At 41.0% G+C, this 19,034-nt stretch overlaps 1 protein-coding gene across 7 annotated transcripts in view; it reads right to left on the minus strand.

The window, feature by feature from the left end:
• LOC124719919 overlaps positions 1 to 19,034 on the minus strand; it is a 155,465-nt gene that overhangs the window by 43,436 nt on the left and 92,995 nt on the right. For 6 of the 7 annotated variants that reach the window (XR_007006017.1, XM_047245115.1, XM_047245113.1 and 3 more), the window contains 3 exons: positions 18,567 to 18,641; positions 7,356 to 7,427; positions 2,628 to 2,705 (listed from right to left, as the gene is read on the minus strand). Coding sequence is in view for 6 of the 7 variants with exons in the window: in XM_047245115.1 (XP_047101071.1) it covers positions 2,628 to 2,705; positions 7,356 to 7,427; positions 18,567 to 18,641 (225 nt within the window). In the remaining variant the exon portion in view is untranslated. The remainder of the gene's footprint in view (positions 1 to 2,627; positions 2,706 to 7,355; positions 7,428 to 18,566; positions 18,642 to 19,034) is intronic. The other variant, XM_047245114.1, reaches the window with a different exon arrangement.

Below are 19,034 nucleotides of genomic sequence, written 5' to 3' on the forward strand. Positions count from 1 at the left end.
GTGAATGTAGTATATGGAGTAGAGGTTAACTAATTTTTTGAAATGACTGTGTGTATACTGTTGTGTGTCTACTCTTATCTTCTTGGTCACTACAGGAGTAATATTAATGGGCCAGAAGCGTGTTTCTACTTTCCTCACTTAATCCTTTCCAATCAAATTTTTCTATCCACTGCATTCTGCTCAACTCTTATTTATTTTACAATAATGGAAATGTGTCAGACATCGTCCAACATCAGAGCTACTCTGACGAGTCAAAACATTACGAGCACCTACTTAATAGCTTCTCTGTCTGTCTTTCGAACAAAATGCATCGCCGATTCTGCACATCACAGACCCGACATTTTCTCGGTAGGTTGTGGAGGTTTGTGGCATTAGATGTCTATGCACAGGTCATGTAATTCACGCAATTAATGGGCCACCAATTTGTGTATGTGGTGATGGCACCTGATAGCAACCCAAATGGTTTCAGTAGGACTTACATCGGGCAAATTTGGTCAGAGACACCAATACGAGTTCACTATAGTCCTCCTCAAATCACTGTAGCACAGTTGTGGCTCTGAGACACAGACAATTAGAGTGCCGAACAGTGACACTGCTGTCGGGGAAGACATCGGGCACGTACGGGTGCAAATGGTTCGCAACAGTCAGTGTGGCTTCGATTAGTACTACAGGCCCGAACAAGCGCAGGAGAACGTCTCTCGTAGCGTAATACTGCTCCCACCATCCCGAGCCCACATCTGTGGTGTGCCGCTCATTTCGAGTTGCCGTACAAATCGACGACGGTATTTGTGAAGACGGCTGTCGACCTAGTGTAGCAAAAATGTGATTCACGCAAAGAGCCGACAGGTTTCCACCGATTGCCTGTCGTATCCTGACGGTCCCATGCCCGCTGCAATCTTAACTGACAGTGTCGTCAGGTCGACACGTCGTGCTCTGCCGTGGAGCTCCACGTTAAATGGTGTACGACGAACTGTGTGCTCCCAAAAACTTGTAAGTGCACCGGCATTTTCTTCTTCCGGCAGAGATGCCGCAGATCACTGTCTATCCTACTTTACAGAGCACACGTGCCTCCGAGCGCCACATTCTGTGAAAAGTCGTCGACTCCAAACCGTTTGGCTTATAGTGTCCTCCGGCCTCTTTCTGTAGACGATCGTGACAATAGCACACGAACATTCGACCAGCTTCGGCATTTTCGAGATACTCGTCCACGAGCTATGCGTAATAATAGTCAGCCCCTTATCCGAATCACTTACCTCAGTGGATTTCCCCATTTGCAGCTCACATCTTACATACTTTTCTTACTGCGTCACTCGCCCACAACACACCAGGTGGCATCCAGTGTTGCTGTGGGCTACTGTCACAATGTTTCGGTTCATCAGTGTACAGCAACAAGTTACAATGTCGGACACAGTCTGACTGTGGATCAGGAAGGGTTAACACTGGTTCTCCAAGTTTTGTGAGTAGCCTTTCACACGATACTTGGCATCTAGTTTGAAGTGTCTTCCAGTACAAGTTCTATATCACCTCTGTAATGTTCTCCTGTGGATCAGAATAATCTCGATTTGAGCCTAACGAGCTACACGTGCAGCTGAAGTGTGATTAAAGATCAATGCTAGGTTTTGTTGGCACTCTGGAATCGTACCTTAAACTGTGAAATCAAACAGTCTAAAGCATAGATTGGAACACGGATAGTTATGAAAAGGACAGATTGCTGCTCACCATAAAGACAATACATCAAGTTGCAGCTGGGCACAATGAAAATACTGTTAATACTGAGCTTTTGGCCAAAGCCTCCTTCCGTAAAGAAAGGTAAACACACACACACACACACACACACACACACACACACACACACACACACACACACAGGGCACAATGAAAATACTGTTAATACTGAGCTCTTGCTCTTAGCAAAGGGTACCACCTCGGCATTATGTGCAGCTGAACAAAACAGGCTGGATTGGTGGATTTCAATGGCTGCTTCACAACCCAGACCATTTGAATCCTTCCCTCCACCACCAGATGTCCTGGATTGCACAGATGGGAGTTATCTTAACAATACATTCTCTGCTCCAGGAATGATCCCGGCCTCAACCTAACTTAACCTACTGTCACCTTACCCTCCACCCGAGAGGCTCCCCCACCTCTGTCCTATCACCTCCTCCCAATGCATGTACCCTCCCGCTGTTTCTTCTCTCTGCTAACACAACCATCGGTCTTTTCCCATCTCTGCTCCCCCCCTCCTCCCCGACACTGCACCTGGCACTTTGTCCTGCCACCTTTTAGACACTATATGTTCCACCCCTCTCCCTACACCCTTACCCTGCTATTCCTCCCACTTCCCTGTCCTACTCCAGACTGCTGCTTTTGTTCAAAACAACAGAGAGAGCAGTCGTGTTCGTGACGTGTGCCTGCTCGTGTGAATGTATATTTGTTTCCCTTTCCTTTCTTTTCTGAAGAAGGCTTTAGCTGAAAGCTCAGTACGTAACAGTCTCTTCGTTGTGTCTGTCTACAACTCAATGCGTCATCTTTTCGGTGAGTAGCAATCTATCTTTTTCATAATTGTTAAATAGAGAAATAAATAATGACTAAAAGAAAACCATCTGTGAATGTGAGGTCCTCACTACCTGTGCGGGATCCGGCTCTCCGTGTCGCCCGTCGTCGTGAAACGGCTCCTCTTTCTTCACAGTAATATATTCAGATTCCTGTGACAAAAGATGCTGCCTTAAAAAATGATTAAAGAATTACATATTTTGTATGGAACATAGCAAATAATAAATACCACTAATGAAGACAAGTTCTCACATACAAATGAGAAGTTTAACACCTTCTGAAATTACAACATAGCTCATGTCACAAAAACCTTGTACAAACTGCATTTTACCATAACAGCCTGCTCAAATTATCAGTGAAGACTGCTACATAAAACTCCGATTTATTTTTTCCTGTTTTCTGTCCTACAAAAAGAAGTAAATTATTTAGGCTTTACAGTATCTAGAGAAAGATAAAGCCTATTACTGTGCAGAAATAACAACACAAAGATATGAAATGATTTTAAAAAAAAGAGAGAGTGTTTACAGCATTATAAAGAAAACAAAACAGCAGATAAGTAAAATGGTGTTACACATTGCCCTTCAAAAGCCAGTAAGTCCAAAAAGTTTCAAGACTGGATTAATAAAAAATACAGAAAAGTAAAGATGATTGTTTTAATGCTTCAGGTGTTCTACACAGTATCCCTCCACAGTATCCCTTCACTTGAGTTCAACACGCACAATGGTTGTGTGAAAGCATCAGAAAAGTTCTCGCTTAAGATGTCATTCAATTCTTGTAGCACACTGGCTCAAATGTCGGCTGTCGTCAAACTGTTAGCCCTTCATATTAATTTCTGCACTACGACTTCTGTGGTAGGCTCACATAGAAAACTGGGTCTTGTCACCCGTGACGATTTTTTTCCAGGAAAGAACTGTCCCCATTTTGCATCCGAATCGAGTTGCGGCACAAGTCCACGCCTAGTCCTTTTGTTCGGAAGTTGAGGTGTGCAGGACAAACTCTTTGCACTCTTTGCAATTTGTGATACACCTGTGACGCACTACTTAATACTGCCTACTCACAACTGGCTAGTCAAATGCAGAGCTGTCGGTCACAGTTGCCAGTTAAGGTCGCATGTGTAGTTACTGCTCTGCTGTCACTAATGTACCAGGAATGAAACCAGTATCTGAACTTTTTCAACAGACACTGTAAATCCACATACAAGGTGACGCACGGTAAGTCACCTGATTGAACTTTGATCCTACAAGTATACTATTCAGGCAAAGCTTTCAAATTGTGCATTCAACTTTGTGCAGTTCATAGAAATTATGCCAGATGGCGTTACGAGTTCGTCACTTCTGTTGCGAATCCGCCATTTCAGTCTGCCGCGACAATGGACAGAGAACGGTCGACCGTCGCACAGAAGACGAAGACTGTGTGACTGTTCTAGGCGGCGAATGGCGTTACACTGCGAGTGGAACAGGACGGGAAATGGCTACTAGTGGTACTGGATACCCTCAACCGAGTGCCGTAAGGTGGATTGCGGAGTATCGATGTAGATGGAGAACATCATCAGAGATAGCCTATGGGACACGTGACTGTCACGACTGATAAAGGCATCACACAAATCTGTCGTATCTGCATCGCAAGTAAGTATTCGGCTGCAACTACCGAGTATTCTTTCCTTAAGTCACCATTCGTGAAGGGGTGCAAGGGCTTTCCTAAAAGCAGCACATCCAAATGGTACTAGTTTTCTTCCCCTCCTTCTTCCTCTCCAGGGAGCTTCCTTTTAAGTTTTTAAGCCTCTTATACACACTCAGGTTCTTCATATTTTCCATTTCCTTATTGTTTAACATGGTAAGACACGTCGCGCTTTTGTAAATTGCACTTCCTCCAAATATTCAGCATCTCGTGATACATTAAACATTTTGCAAAGCAATGTTTTCGTGTAAAAATGATAAGAATCGGTGCGACAGAATGTCGTCTCGCCACTGCCACTGTCGGAGGGCACCGCTGCTCGAAACTGATCCTCTCCTGTTTCACAGCCGATGCTTCTCCCGTGTTGCCACAACCGAACGGTATACGCACATTTTCCTCGCTCCCCTCCACACTGCAGGTGCTCACACTCGAAATCAGCGAGTTCTTGAGCCCCGGCCTGGAGCCAGGTAGGCTCTGCACAGTGGGTGCTTCAGCAGCTCACAACAGAGATTCTTAATACACTGGATTGTTTTCACAGCCGTACGACGGTGGCCATTACTGTGAAGCAAAATCACCCCTTCTGGAAGCTTCCTTTTCCTCTTCATTTCGATTTTGGGTTTCAGATCGTGCAGTAGGTCACAGTAGCAGTCTTTATTTGACATTTGAAAATATTTACAAAATGGTTATTTCATTTCTGTTTCAAGTCAAACCGGCAGGGATCAGAGCAACACAGCTTCCTACAGTTTCTACGGGAGAAGATACCACAGTTTTGTGGTCATTCTCTGTGATCAATCTTTAATCAGTGTGTAAATAAATGAATATTGTGAATGACTTGTACTAAACAGGTTGCAATTGTTAATTGGTCTTTGTCATTGTCTTGCACTGGAAGTCACTCTGTCTTATGATACGACATTTATCACAGGAGTTAAACATTTAACTGTAAATTTATATTACTGCTACAGGTGCTAATAAATATTCTATTGCTGAAAGTGAAAAAGATACGCCACCTGAAGATTACTCATTTTCTAAAATACTTAAAATGAATGAAATGGAAAGGAACAGTATTTTATAATGTTCAAGGCCACCACATTCAGCCGACATTAGGCCGCTTTATTTCTTCGTGTGGGGATTTGTGAAGGACCGCGTGTATGACATCGTGTCACTAATGCGATTGCAACAATAACAGAGGAAATGCTACAAAGAATGTGGCAAGAAATTGAAACCAGACTCGATATTCTTCGTGCCACAAATGGTTCACATATAGAGGTGTATTGGTGATAAATAAATTCTTTGAGATACTCTACAATGTGGTGCATTTTTCATAGACATAGTTATTGTGGTTTCTTTCCCTGTTTCTTTGAAATCAGGGAGGTTTGAGTGGGACACCCTGTGTAAGATGGTCTTCACTGCCATCAAGAGCATTACAGATGTCCACTTCTTGAAAGATTTAACAATGTCTTCTCTCACTCTAGACCACAACTGTTTTATCCGCTGACACACTTGTTCGATTGGAGGTCGTTTTAAAGCTCCCTCTGGCATGAATTCATATTGGGTTTCACCCATCATCATTTGTTCCATTCCTCTCTCGCGCACACCTTAAATGGTTGATTTACCGAGACATCAAAACATTGCACTTGTGAAATAAATCCTCCCGGAATCACAGCAAGCTCCAGCACCTTTCCTTCTCTCCCACACTAACTTAACCCATAACTTCACAGCAGTCTCGTCCACCCGACCCTTGTCGTGTGCACGAACACCGCCACCTGGCAGTAGTTCAGAACGCTTTGGTACTGTTCTGAACTTGAAAATGATCACTGGGCTATGTTTGGTACTGTCCGCACAACATGAGAGGATAACAGTGTAGTGCATTTTTACGTGTCCACTTTTGCTTTTACAGTTGCAGTTTTAACATCTTTCATGGCAAGAGTCCTGTTACTCAGCACATCAAATGTCAGGGGAGTTTCATCCATATTCTCTATTGGCCATAGTTCCATACTGGCTTTCTTTATATGTCAAATAATAAAGCGATGGAAACATAATATTTTCTCTTCATAGTCTTGTGGCATTTTGGTTTTTGTTCGCAACACTAAGTACACGACACTTCGTAAACCTGTAGCACCGACCAACTCCGCCACAAAAATCTGTCTAGTTCCACTGTAGCAGTAGCTTACAAGAGTGTATTTGTATCATTTTTGTATTAATTCCAATGACATTTTTACAGTGTTCTCGAATTCATTTCAATACGTCATTTTCTAGTTTTGGCCATTTTGCATTCAGTTCTCTATCTGAACATTTAATCTTTTCCATTTTGTTCAGCTCTTCTTTACTAGCCTGCCAGTCACGAATGGTTTTTTCCTGTTTGTGGAGGGCCGATACACCCCTCAGCTGTTCCATTTCCGTGTTGTTCTGCATATGCTATTACTTTCAATTTCTAGCCCGTGTCGTACAAATATCTTTTATTCTTTTCCATCTCAAAACTAGTGACTAACAAAAATATTTTACTGTTACCGATAATACAAATCACTTTCAGTTAAAGTTCGTCGACACTGCACACTGCAATGACGTGCCATAGCCTAGACAGTGTTCTGGTTTGTAATTTAGGGGGGGGGGGGGGGGGGGGGGGAGGGTGAGGTGGGAGGGAGAGTGTGTTAGCAAGCTCTCAAATCCCCACGACGGACGTTTGTCGCATCGGTGCACTGCTGCTGCCAGTTGAATCCACTGTTGCCAGATGGAAATAGGTTTCCCGAGGCATCGAAAATGTGGCCATTTTTAAGACTGGTGGGAATTTTAAATCGAGCACTGGACATTTTTATATCGATTTTGAGTATAAGATACACCTGAATTTTGGTGGCAATTTTTCAAAGATAAAAGTGCATCTTATAGTCCACAAAATACGGTACTACAGCCCCGTACATGTCAGTAGCACGGAGACCGTGAAAACGAGATTAAACTAATTACGGTGCACACGTAAGCATTTAAACTGTCACTATTATAGTGCTCCATATGCGAATGGAAAGGGAAGAAATTTTAATACGTGGTAAACTACACACACAAATGATACTCTCTACTGACATCTGATGGTGAAATACTTGGAAAAACTTAGAGAGGACACAAACTACATTTCATACCTGTACCGCGTCCTGTCCCTCTGCCGCCGTGTCCTCCAATGGCTCCTGCTTCACTGCCACAAAGTCAAATCCCTGCAAAGAAGAAACAACATTACAATTTTTTTTTATGTGTGGCAAAATATGTGACAATTTTCTGTTAAAGCAAGTACAGAACAGAATTGTCTCATTCACAAATATCAGCTGCTAGTGTAGTGTTACAAATACCAGGGGTAAGAACCCCCCTTTGCTGAACAAATGACATTGGCTAAATATTTGGATTTTAATGTGTCAGTGCAGCACCTTCACACAAATATGTTTCTTTCAGTGTTTCATGCATAGTGTAGCAGGACGACGTGAGATTACTCTACTTGTTTTTATACTCCTCACCCCAATATTATTTTTCTACTTTATCATCTCTTTTCATGAATAGTTCATATAGCATGTGAAAGCAAAAATACCACATTCTTATTCATGCAATATTTCACTAGACTTTATAATTCATAATATAATTTAAAGTCTGGTGATGACAGTATGTAATGGAACATATGGAAACATTTTATTCAAAAAAATATTCATAATTTATTATACACTATATGATTAAAAGTATGCGGACACCCCAAAAACATACATTTTTCACATCAGGTTCATTGTGCTGCCACCTATTGCCGGGTACTCCATATCAGCGACCTCAGTTTTCATTAATCATCATCAGACAGCAGAATGGTGCACTCCACGGAACTCACGGACGTTGAACGTGGTCAGGTAATTGGGTGTCACTTGTGTCATACGTCTGTGCGCGAGATTTCCGCATTCCTAAACATCCCTAGGTCCACTGTTTCTGGTGTGATAGTGAAGTGGAAACGTGAAGGGACACGTACAGCACAAAAGTGTACAGGCCGACCTCGTCTGTTGGCTGACAGAGACTGCCGACAGTTGAAGAGGGTCGTAATGTGTAATAGGCAGACATCTATGCAGACCATCACACAAGAATTCCAAACTGCATCAAGACCCACTACAAGTACTATCACAGTTAAGCGGGAGGTGAGAAAACTTGGATTTCATGGTCGAGCAGCTGCTCTTAAACCACACTTCATACCAGTAAATTCCAAACGATGCCTCACTTGGTGTCAGGAGCATAAACATTTGATGACTGAACAGTGGAAAAATGTTGAGTGGAGTGACCAATCACGGTACACAATGTGGTGATCCGATGGCAGGGTGTAGGTATGGCGAATGCCCAGTGAATGTCATCTGCCAGCACGTGTAGTGCAAAAAGTAAAATTTGGAGGCGGTCGTGTTATGTTGTGGTCGTGTTTTCCCTGGAGGGGGCTTGCACCCCTTGTTGTTTTGCGTGGCACTATCACAGCACAGGCCTACATTGATGTGTTAAGCACCTTCTCGCTTCCCACTGTTGAAGAGCAATTCGGATATGGCGATTGCATCTTTCAACACGATCGAGTGCCTGTTCATAACGCACGACCTGTGCCGGAGTGGTTACACGACAATAACATCCCTATAATGAACTGGCTTCCACAGAGTTCTGACCTGAATCCTACAGAACACCTTTGGGATGTTTTGGAATGCCGACTTCTTGCCAGGCCTCACTGACCGACATCGATCCCTCTTCTCAGTGCAGCACTCCCTGAAGAATGGGCTGCCATTCCCCAAGAAACCTTCCAGCACCTGACTGAATGTATGCCTGCAAGAGTGGAAGCTATCATCAGCACTAAGGGCGGGCCAACACCATATCGAATTCCAGCATTACCAATTGGGAAGGGGAGGGGGACGGGGGGGGGGGGGGGGGGGGGGGGGGGGGGGGGGGGAGCACAAACTTGCAAGTCATTTTCATTTAGGTGTACGGATACTTTTGATCACATAGTGTACCTGCAAACTATGTGCTCATCGAAATGGCACCCCCGCCTAAAAATTGTTTGTTTTTGGACTGCCACAGCTCATTCCTCATTCTCTTCTTTCAAGCAAAGATCTTACTTTTTTTTAAAAAAAATATTTCTAAAGTTCATTCATGTGCAAAGTTCCAGTTTCCCCAATATTTCACCCTGAGACAAAATTTTGTAGTCCCGACTTCTCTATTTCAAAAATGTACACTTTTACTAAAATAATCTCTTAGTTTATTCAGTATTCCAATTAGAAAATTTCACTGTATAGAAAATTCTTGGCAACATTTGAGGAATCCATCTGCATATTAAAATTTCCACTGCATAAGAAGTACCATTATTTTGCCGTATTTAACCATATGGCTTTTAGTTAAACAAATCTACTTTACTGCTTATTATATCTTTTATTTTTTATGTTAATATCCAAAAGGTAACTGTAATATACTTTATTGTCTAGTAATTTCTGTAGTTAAAAAGTGAAGATCTCCATTAGTCAGACAAATGTCAGTTCTGTGTGAAACTTCCATCACAGCAGTGAAATATAGGTCGCAATAACAACAACCATATCATATGAACTCTTTAGTAAACTAAATAAAGAAAAAACCAACTGTGTTGTGTTACATTATTATTAACCATTTAAATAGCGTAGCAATTACTGAAAGAAAATTATCTTGACAGATTTTAACACACTGAACACCTTGCTGCATTCAGTCATTGGATATGCTGGACCAAACATTTAAATCCTTTTATTCGATTTGAACAAATTATTATTTTTTTGATTGTGGTATCCTTTGTTATTCTAACTTTGTTATTTTATATTTTTTATGTATTTGCTTACATTTCCACCTGTGGTCACATGGTCCGTTGAATTAATTTTGCATTGTGGAACCAAATGATTAACAGTAGATATTTTGGTTTTTTAGTTTAACACATTCATTTCATTTCAGATTTTGAACTAAAATGGGTATCAGAGGGCTCTCAGATGCAGAAATCGCTGAAATGTCGACAAATCTTTCTGAAGATGATGCCACAGGCTTCTCCGATGATTCCGCTGAATACCCAAATGTTTCACCTGGTGACAGTTCCAGTTTGACTTCTGAGGACGATGATGACAAACACGACACAGGATCAACTGACTCCGAGCCTAATGATGATGGTCCTCTTGTGAATCTTTCAGATGAAGATAAATGGGAAACTGTAGAAGGGGACAGAATTAATTTTACTTTCTCCTCTCCAGACACTGGTGTTCATCCAAAAGCTTCAAGGACTACCTCCCATCTCTCATTTTCAAGACTTCATTGACGATAATATTATATTGCTGTTAGCTGAAGAGATCAATAGGTTTGCTGCAGAAAAAACTACTGCCACCAGAACTCCAAATCAAAGGCAATCAAAATGGTTTGACACCAATACTGATTAAATGTACAAGATTTTGGTGATTATTCTCTGGAAGGGGATTATGCAGTTTCCCAAATTAAGATACTAACAATCCAAAAAAAGAATGCATGAAAATGGAATTCCAAAAATAATTAATCTTAAGAGATTTGAAATGTTACTTTCGATATTGCACTTATCAAGTAATAGCAAGAAAAAGATCCAGAAGAACAGGCTTTTCACAATCTCAAAATTTGTGGAAATCCTGGGGAAGAAATTCAAGGAATCCTGCACTGCAGAAGGAGCGGTTTGTATAGGTGAAAGCAACGCACCATTTCGTAAATGTATTTACTTTTGACAATACATCCCTAAAAAAAGACATAAATATGGGATTAAGGTTTTCAAGCTTTCCGTTAGTGGAAGTTATACCTGATTATTTGAAGTCTTCGCTGGCAAGGAAAGAACAGATGATATATCTGTTGCTGAGAGGCTAGCAACAGAATTAAGGGACTGACTCTAGGTAGTAACTGTGTATCGATAACTGGCACACTAGTGTTCCGTATCTAGAATGCTAACCCAGCGAGAGACATTTGTTAGGCACATTCGTGCAAATCGAAAGAATAATCCCCCCCCGATGCCGTCGAGGCAAAAATGTAGTCCTGAAGTGGAAGGATAAACGAGACATGCTAATGCTCAGTAAAAAACAAAAACAAAAAGAAACAAGTGAGCCCACTACGGTCATAGACTATAACAAAGGAAAAGTATTTATTGACCTCTCCGATCTGATGGCCTCATATGTATGATATATATACAGATCTGTCAAATGCTACAAGATACTTGTCTTCCATTTCATCACTTCCACATCCACTGTAAATGTTCTGTATTTGTACAATAAAGTACACAACAAGAAAAATTGGCAGCAATGATTTCAAAGAAACTCTTGTCCAATCACTTGTGTATCCTACATTGGATCCAAACTTGGCGAGACCTTTCAGCTGCAAGCCTAAGCACTTGCCGAAAGAGTATAAGCGGCAGAAGAGCATTACCAGCAAAAGGGGCAGCCCGTGCTACAAAATCGTGACCCAATGGCAGAATGCTGCTTATGCTCGCAAAAGTGTGGGGAAAAAGAATTCGCACACACTCTCGGACATGCAACTTACCAACATACATCAAATGTTTCCAAAAACACCACTGAATGCATGTTTATGTGAAGGAAAAAACTTTCCTTCTCATTCCGTACACTAAGTCTCCCCTGACCCACGGTTTTGGGTCACTTTCCCACAATCTACCCCTTTTCCTAAACCTATCCAGTCCTTTTCCTGTACCCTTCTTCCTTCCCCTTCAACCCTTCTGCCTGAAGAAGGGGTCCCCGGCTCTGAAGCCTTGCCAATCACAACAGTCTTTTACATGTGTGTTCTGCCACCGCTTGGTGAGTAGATTTTTTATCTATCCAATTAAATGATTGGATCAATAAAATGTTGTTAGTTGTAAGATCTAGTTCACAAATTACATTTTGATATTCTGAGCACTTTTGTAACCTTGTATGTAGCATTCATGAACACAAAATAAAAAATACAATTATGAAATGCTCAGAACATGTTTCATATTATTGATCCTCAAAACTCAGTATCAGTATATTCATTATTCTGCCCAGTCATGTACGATTTTGTTGTTCACTGGGACCACAGAATTCTCCGGTGCATGCTTATAACATAGAAACAAGCCACGTGTGTACGCACAGGCTTGAAGTAAGATGTGCTGAATGACCGTGGGTGGGCACACAGGCTGACCGAGATAGTGCAATGTTCAATGTGTTAATGGGACCAAAGTGGCTCCAAACAGGTCAGGAACAATGGAATAATTAACGAGACCATAAAAAAAATGTCATGCTCAATGGCAACAAAATCACTTATTTTAGACAACTGAGTTGAAATTATCAGAGTAAAGTCAGTAGGTGTACACAGCAAACTTATTACCTGGGCAGTGTGCTAGTGTTGTTGTGTTTATGCCGAAGAAACAGGGAGGGGAGATACTAATAGTGTACACTCCGGTATTCCCCTATGTTGAGAACTCTCACATGTCTGTACATCAATGACCTGTGTCACTGCTTTCACACAGAAATTAAACATTGACTGCCACTTTTTCACAATGTTTTTGGCATGATATCACTATGAAGACATTTGTTCACAATGTAATATTAAGATCTACCTATGTTTATCTGAAGTAGCATTAATACAACCCCATTAATAATGTAGAAACCCAAATCCGCAACTCCTGTGGATATATTTATCTTGTGGTCACTGTTGCCTCGATATGATTTTATGTTTGAAATGGTGTCTGAGGCTGGACGTGATAACAACTTTGCAGAATACTTTTTTTTTTTTTGCATGGCCATCTTCTGCAGCAGCTGTTAAAATCTCTTAGTATAGGTTATCCATCTTGATCTGATTGCAGTCTAATTAAAAAGAATTACACCTGACACATTTCGCTTTTATTTATAAAGCATCTTCCGTGGTTATTCTGTAAACTGTATGCATACGTTTGTACATTTTGGATTGTTTTATGTTAAAAACAGTGTTTTCTTTATAAAGTTGGTCTGCAAGTTACTTACGGTGTTTCTTTACATATTCTGCTCCCTCCCTCCTTGCTAGCAGCGGTTGGTGTTGCAAGGCTTCATTTCACATTTGCACGTGGCAGCTTTTGGCATTCTGCAGTATTTCCTGCCCTGCAATATTTACACTTCACTTTCTTACACTGTTTCTCATTGCACACTGCCACAGTGTTTATGTCTGTTGGTTTGTTTACATTGTTGCAAAACAGTGAAACTACATTTTGTGCGTGTGTGTGTGTGTGTGTTTTTTTTTTTTTTTAAAAAAAAAGAGCAGGTTTTTATGTATAATGTCTATAGCCAGCAGCACTTTTTAGTCTGTGTGTCACATGTGTGGGAAAAAATAAATAAATAAATAAATAAAAAATCAGTTTCAGTCTTTTCTGATCAGGCCTCATATGTCATAGAGATGTCATGGAGTCACAGAACTTCTATGTCCTACCAGGGATTATGTCTATGTCTGTGACTACAGTAGACACCACACAAGGTGCATCTACAACACACACTTTTGTATGTGGTCGGCAAACCCTGTTGTGTGCTAAATAATTGTTGCTACTGCCAGAACATAGGCAAGGACATCATATTCCTACTGTAAACGAGACACTAGATACCACCCGACAAGAAAAAGTCGAGAGGAGTTAAAACTGGTAACTGTGATGGCTGTTTTTAGAAAAATCATCAATATTGCCCTCAATTTGTGAACTATTTGAAAGCAGTAGACGAATTAAATTTTATATTCTGACACCTTATACTGGTAAGTTATTATGTGTAAGGTTTCAAGTTTATCCCACAATTATTTCTGGAGATATAAAAAGCTAAACTTAACATTTTTTCGAGGGTGTTTTTTCAGCTGACTTGGCTCCAAATTATCCATGTGCAAATAAATTGAGAAATCTTTTTTTTATTATTTCTCTCAAGAGAGCACAGAAAGTTGTAAAATATGGTCTATTTTTGTATCTTTCAAGAAAATATTGCGAGAGATACTATGTCTCAAAGTCGCTGAAAACTCACAGCTGCACTGTCGATAGCTGTATTAAGGGGTCAAGCAAATGACTATATCTCCGGAACTACTGAATTAATAACAGTGAAACTTTATCATTGTTTACTAGGAACACGTGTGATTGTTCAGGCAAAATTTCATTAAAATCTGTGGCCGTCACGCAGGAACTTTTTCCGAAATTAGACCACTCGACACGGAATGGTCTAATAATGTTTGGACACGATAGTGAGAAAGCGATCACCCGCAAGAGTTCACAAAGGTGCAGTAAGTTCAGTTCAAAGCTTCAGTGATATCAGTCTCAGGGCAGTGGACTGTCGGCCTTTACAGGCGTCAGATGCAGGACGCTATGTGGTCAAGTTGGACACTCGAAAGGTAGTGAAAGTATTAAACCGGGGTTCAACTTTAGACAGTTCCCTCTCTACTATACGTATGAGGAAAGTCACGCAATGAAATGTGTGTGCTATTTTGGTGACGTAATGATGCCGATTCTGCATACCTCGAGATTGTGTGTCAGTACTGAGCTGGCTTCCTCATTAGACACGGGGCTAAATCCAAATGCGAAATATAAATAAAATTATATGAATCTGTGGAATCTCTCCTTTTGGACACATCCAAAAGAACAGACAATGTGTGGAATCTGCAGCTGTGATACATATTATGTACACAAAGACAGATGAGGGTGGAGGAAAGAAAAGGGAAGGAATTCACGATTCACGTAATCGATTTGCCTCGGTGGGCTACAAATCCACCACCTTCGGTATGTATGTGCAGTCATGTTTGAAATCCTGTGGCAATCAAACTACTGAGCAAGAGGGACACAGGCATGGACTGCAGACAGGTGGCACTAGTTGCGAATGTGGCTCGACCGAGGGGCGTGCCGCGACAGGCTGCTGTGGTAAAACAGTGAGTGCAGGCGGTGCAGTGCTTAACACAACTGCCTAATAAGCAGGAGATCCCGTGTTCAAATCTAGGTCCGGCATACATTTTCACTCGTCACCACAGAAGCCACACAAAGTGCCGATACAGCTGAAATCAAGAATTTCTTCCCTTCCCTTTTCTTTCTCCACACCCACCCCTCTACCTTCAATTTACATAATATAAAAAAATGTTCAGGACTAAGTACGGCAGAATTTCCATTTATTTGATCAGTCATTTTCATCTATATTTTTAAAGTTACGACAGATCACGGAACCGAGAGAGACACTGCACAGCAGGTGGTGATAAACAGTACAGTACTCAGCTCACCAGAAAGTGTCGACAGCTGTGTAAAGTAGAATATAATGTTGCTGCTGCTGTTGTTGTTGTTGTTGTTGTTGTTGTTGTTTTCAGTCCTGAGACTGGTTTGATGCAGCTCTCCATGCTACTCTATCCTGTGCAAGCTTCTTCATCTCCCTACATTCTTCTGAATCTGCAACCTACATTCTTCTGAATCTGCTTAGTGTATTCATCTCTTGGTCTCCCACTACGATTTTTACCCTCCACGCTGCCCTCCAATACTAAATTGATGATCCTACGATGCCTCAGAACGTGTCCTACCAACCGGTCCCTTCTTCTAGTCAAGTTGTGCCATAAGCTCCTCTTCTCCCCAATTCTATTCAATACCTCCTCATTAGTTATGTGATCTACCGATCTAATTTTCAGTGATCTTCTGTATACCACATCTCGAAAGCTTCTATTCTCTTCTTGTCCAAACTATTTATCGTCCACATTTTACTTCCATGCAAGGCTACACTCTGTACAAATACTTTCAGAAACGACTTCCTGACACTTAAATCTATACTCGATGTTGACAAATTTCTCTTCTTCAGAAATGCTTTCCTTGCCATTGCCAGTCTACATTTTTATCCTCTCTACTTCGACCATCAGTTATTTTGTTCCCCAAATAGCAAAACTAATTTACTACTTCACATGTCTCATTTCCTAATCTAATTCCCTCAACATCACCTGATTTAATCTGACTACACTCCATTATCCTTGTTTTGCTTTTTAATTCTGTCAGAGACAGTGAAGGACACGGAAGAGCAGTTGAACGGAATGGACAGTGTCTTGAAAGGAGGATATAAGATGAATATCAACAAAATCAAAGTAGAATATACTGCCCTACTATTCCATATGTCAGTCAGTGTAGAGTACGTAAATCAGTGTCACTGACGGTCCATTCGGGAATAACAGAAGCAGCACGCAATGTTGCTGGGTAACGAGATCCTGCAGCAGCTCTGCGTACCTGTCTCGACCGAACACGTAATGTGGTTTTGTAAACTTGTTATTGCAATGCCTCAGTGTTGTCACTGCCATATAGACGACTATTTTTTTCACCTGCAGCCATTAATGCTTCGTGTCTGAAAGATGGCAACAGCTCTACTAGTTGTCAGAAATCTTCTTACGCCAAATTTACTATAGGTACTAGAAACTTAGACTATAGCATCCGATTGACGAGGACAGAGAATACGTGCCTGCTTCTTGTTTCCACAAGTAAAGAAGAGAATCAAATGACACAGAATTAATGACACAGAGGTGGCCAATAAAGAAAGAAAAATAGGGAGTAGCTGTCAAGTTAATACAGGTGATTACAATGAACATTTCTAACACTGGAATCACTGACTGGACAAATGTATGAAGGATGAGAGTGAAAAGGTGATTTGTACACCCAACGATGAAACATTGTTTTCATTTGAATCACAGTTGAAATACTGAGAATTCAGTGAAATAGCAACCCTAACACACTAGGTATTAGAGAGACCCTGGACATAATTAAACAGAAAATGAAAATATCAGCTTCCGAGCTAACAAAAGAGTCTGGATATCTACATATTATTCTGTGGCCTCGACTGTGGAATCGTTTTTACATTTATTTGCTTTGCTTGACACAATTGTGTTGTCACCTTCAAACTTAACCAGACCTCCATCTGTGCCGAGGATCGGTCTGTCGTGACGACACATATTCCGCCTCTGAGACAAAATTGTCAATATTGTTCGAACACAGAAAAAATCCTGTCCGTGTCAATGAAAGAAACTCGTGCAAGTGACGAACGCAGAAAACGAAAAAGGGGCCGTCGACACGACACACCTAATTCACATAACTTTTTCGCCAAAACTGAGACTTGCTTTTGACACAAAATCCTTAATAACATTTCAAATGTATAATGTGCAAGTGTGGTATATACAATGTGCACAGGAAGTCTCTAACTAAAAGCACGTCACACAGTAAAATGGTAAGATACACAAGACTTGAAATTGTTCACAGATATAGCGCCTGCAACACGACTGCTAGCGGCCGGGTGTCTGTCTGAGAAGGAGAACAACTGTTCGCCTTTCCGTGCTCGGTGAAGAACAGTGACAGTTAGCAGTGACTTCACTTTGGAGGAGCACTTCGTGGCAAGTGTGTGTGCCCGTAAACATAAACACAGCACTGAAAATATTGCACGGGTGACAGACAAGATTTGTTAACAATTCGGTAAGAAACAACTGACGTGTTAGACTTTGATCGCGGGAGAGAAGACACCTTTTCACCTTAGAAGTGTTTTGGATGCCCCCTGCCAATCTGAAGAGAAATGTGTGCCTAAGTTAGTGCGTCAGTGTTGTGTTCACCCTGCAAGTTGAGCACATTTTGTGAGGACCTGGATTAAAAGCAGCACAATACAATTTTAAATAAAAATGGACTTTGGCACGGAAGCATTCCGGTCAATGGCCATCAGAGGACTGACAGAATATGATTCAAACAGTTGAAGGCACACCACACCATGTAAGTATAACAATGGTGCACATATGAACGTTTTGGACAAACAACTGTGTTATTGAAGTTACAATGAACTAATCGCACATGTAAAGGGACTTTCCGGGCATCCTGTACATAAATGCAACAAAAGTGAATGCGAAGGAAATGCTGTCCACAAAATTTGATTAATTTGTATATTAGCAGCACAATGACGTACCTGGTTAACAGCTGTTCATTGGCTACCACATACAATCTTCCCAATGCTGTATGTATGTGGCCCTTTGTAAAGTTTAGCTGTGTGTCTTATATCATCACCTCCATATCAAAGCAAGTTGGAAGACGTGAATTTAAAAACCAGTCCTCCACTGTTATAGAATCACCCTTGACACCCTTCATGGGACTGAAGATCAATGTGTGTGTGTGTGTGTGTGTGTGTGTGTGTGTGTGTGTGTGTCTGTGTGTTTTCCACAAAACAATAATTGATTGTTTCCCACATGTGTTAACCCTATCTACAATATCTATAAAAACTCAAAATTTTTAGGTGATCTCTTTCTTTTGGTGATGGGTTCAGTAACAAATACTCAACAGATACAATATAAGTACAAAATAAGCAGAAATGCAAACTATGCTAGCTTTCTACCTGCATTTGTGCTAAATCGGCAGCTTCATCATCGTCTGAGAGTTTCTCTTGCTTTATTGTGGTATATTCCATATCCTGCAACACAGACAAAGATTTAACTCAAATGACTGTGCTACAAAATGGTTCAAATGGTAACTTTGACAGGGAACAACTCGAGCCAATGGGAAAGTCTCATATTAAGCTATCAACTGTCATCCAATTGAGGAACTAACTACAAGTGGTTCCACCTTAGGATCTTTACTTTTTCTTGTGTACATTTCATCAGTAACATTACCAGGTTAGTTTTATTTATAGATGATATGAAAATCATAAAAAATAGCAAATCAAACAGTTTTAGAATGGTCATTTAATGAAATCTGAAAAACCGTGTAGGGAAGCAGCTTACTCACGCCGTAATAAATGCACATCAGTCTTTCCATTGTGTGCCAGCCAGTCCGCTGTAACTAGCTCTGACGTCATAAATGTTGC

This window comes from Schistocerca piceifrons, chromosome 11 (genome assembly GCF_021461385.2).
Source record: "Schistocerca piceifrons isolate TAMUIC-IGC-003096 chromosome 11, iqSchPice1.1, whole genome shotgun sequence".
Classification (NCBI taxonomy): domain Eukaryota; kingdom Metazoa; phylum Arthropoda; class Insecta; order Orthoptera; family Acrididae; genus Schistocerca; species Schistocerca piceifrons.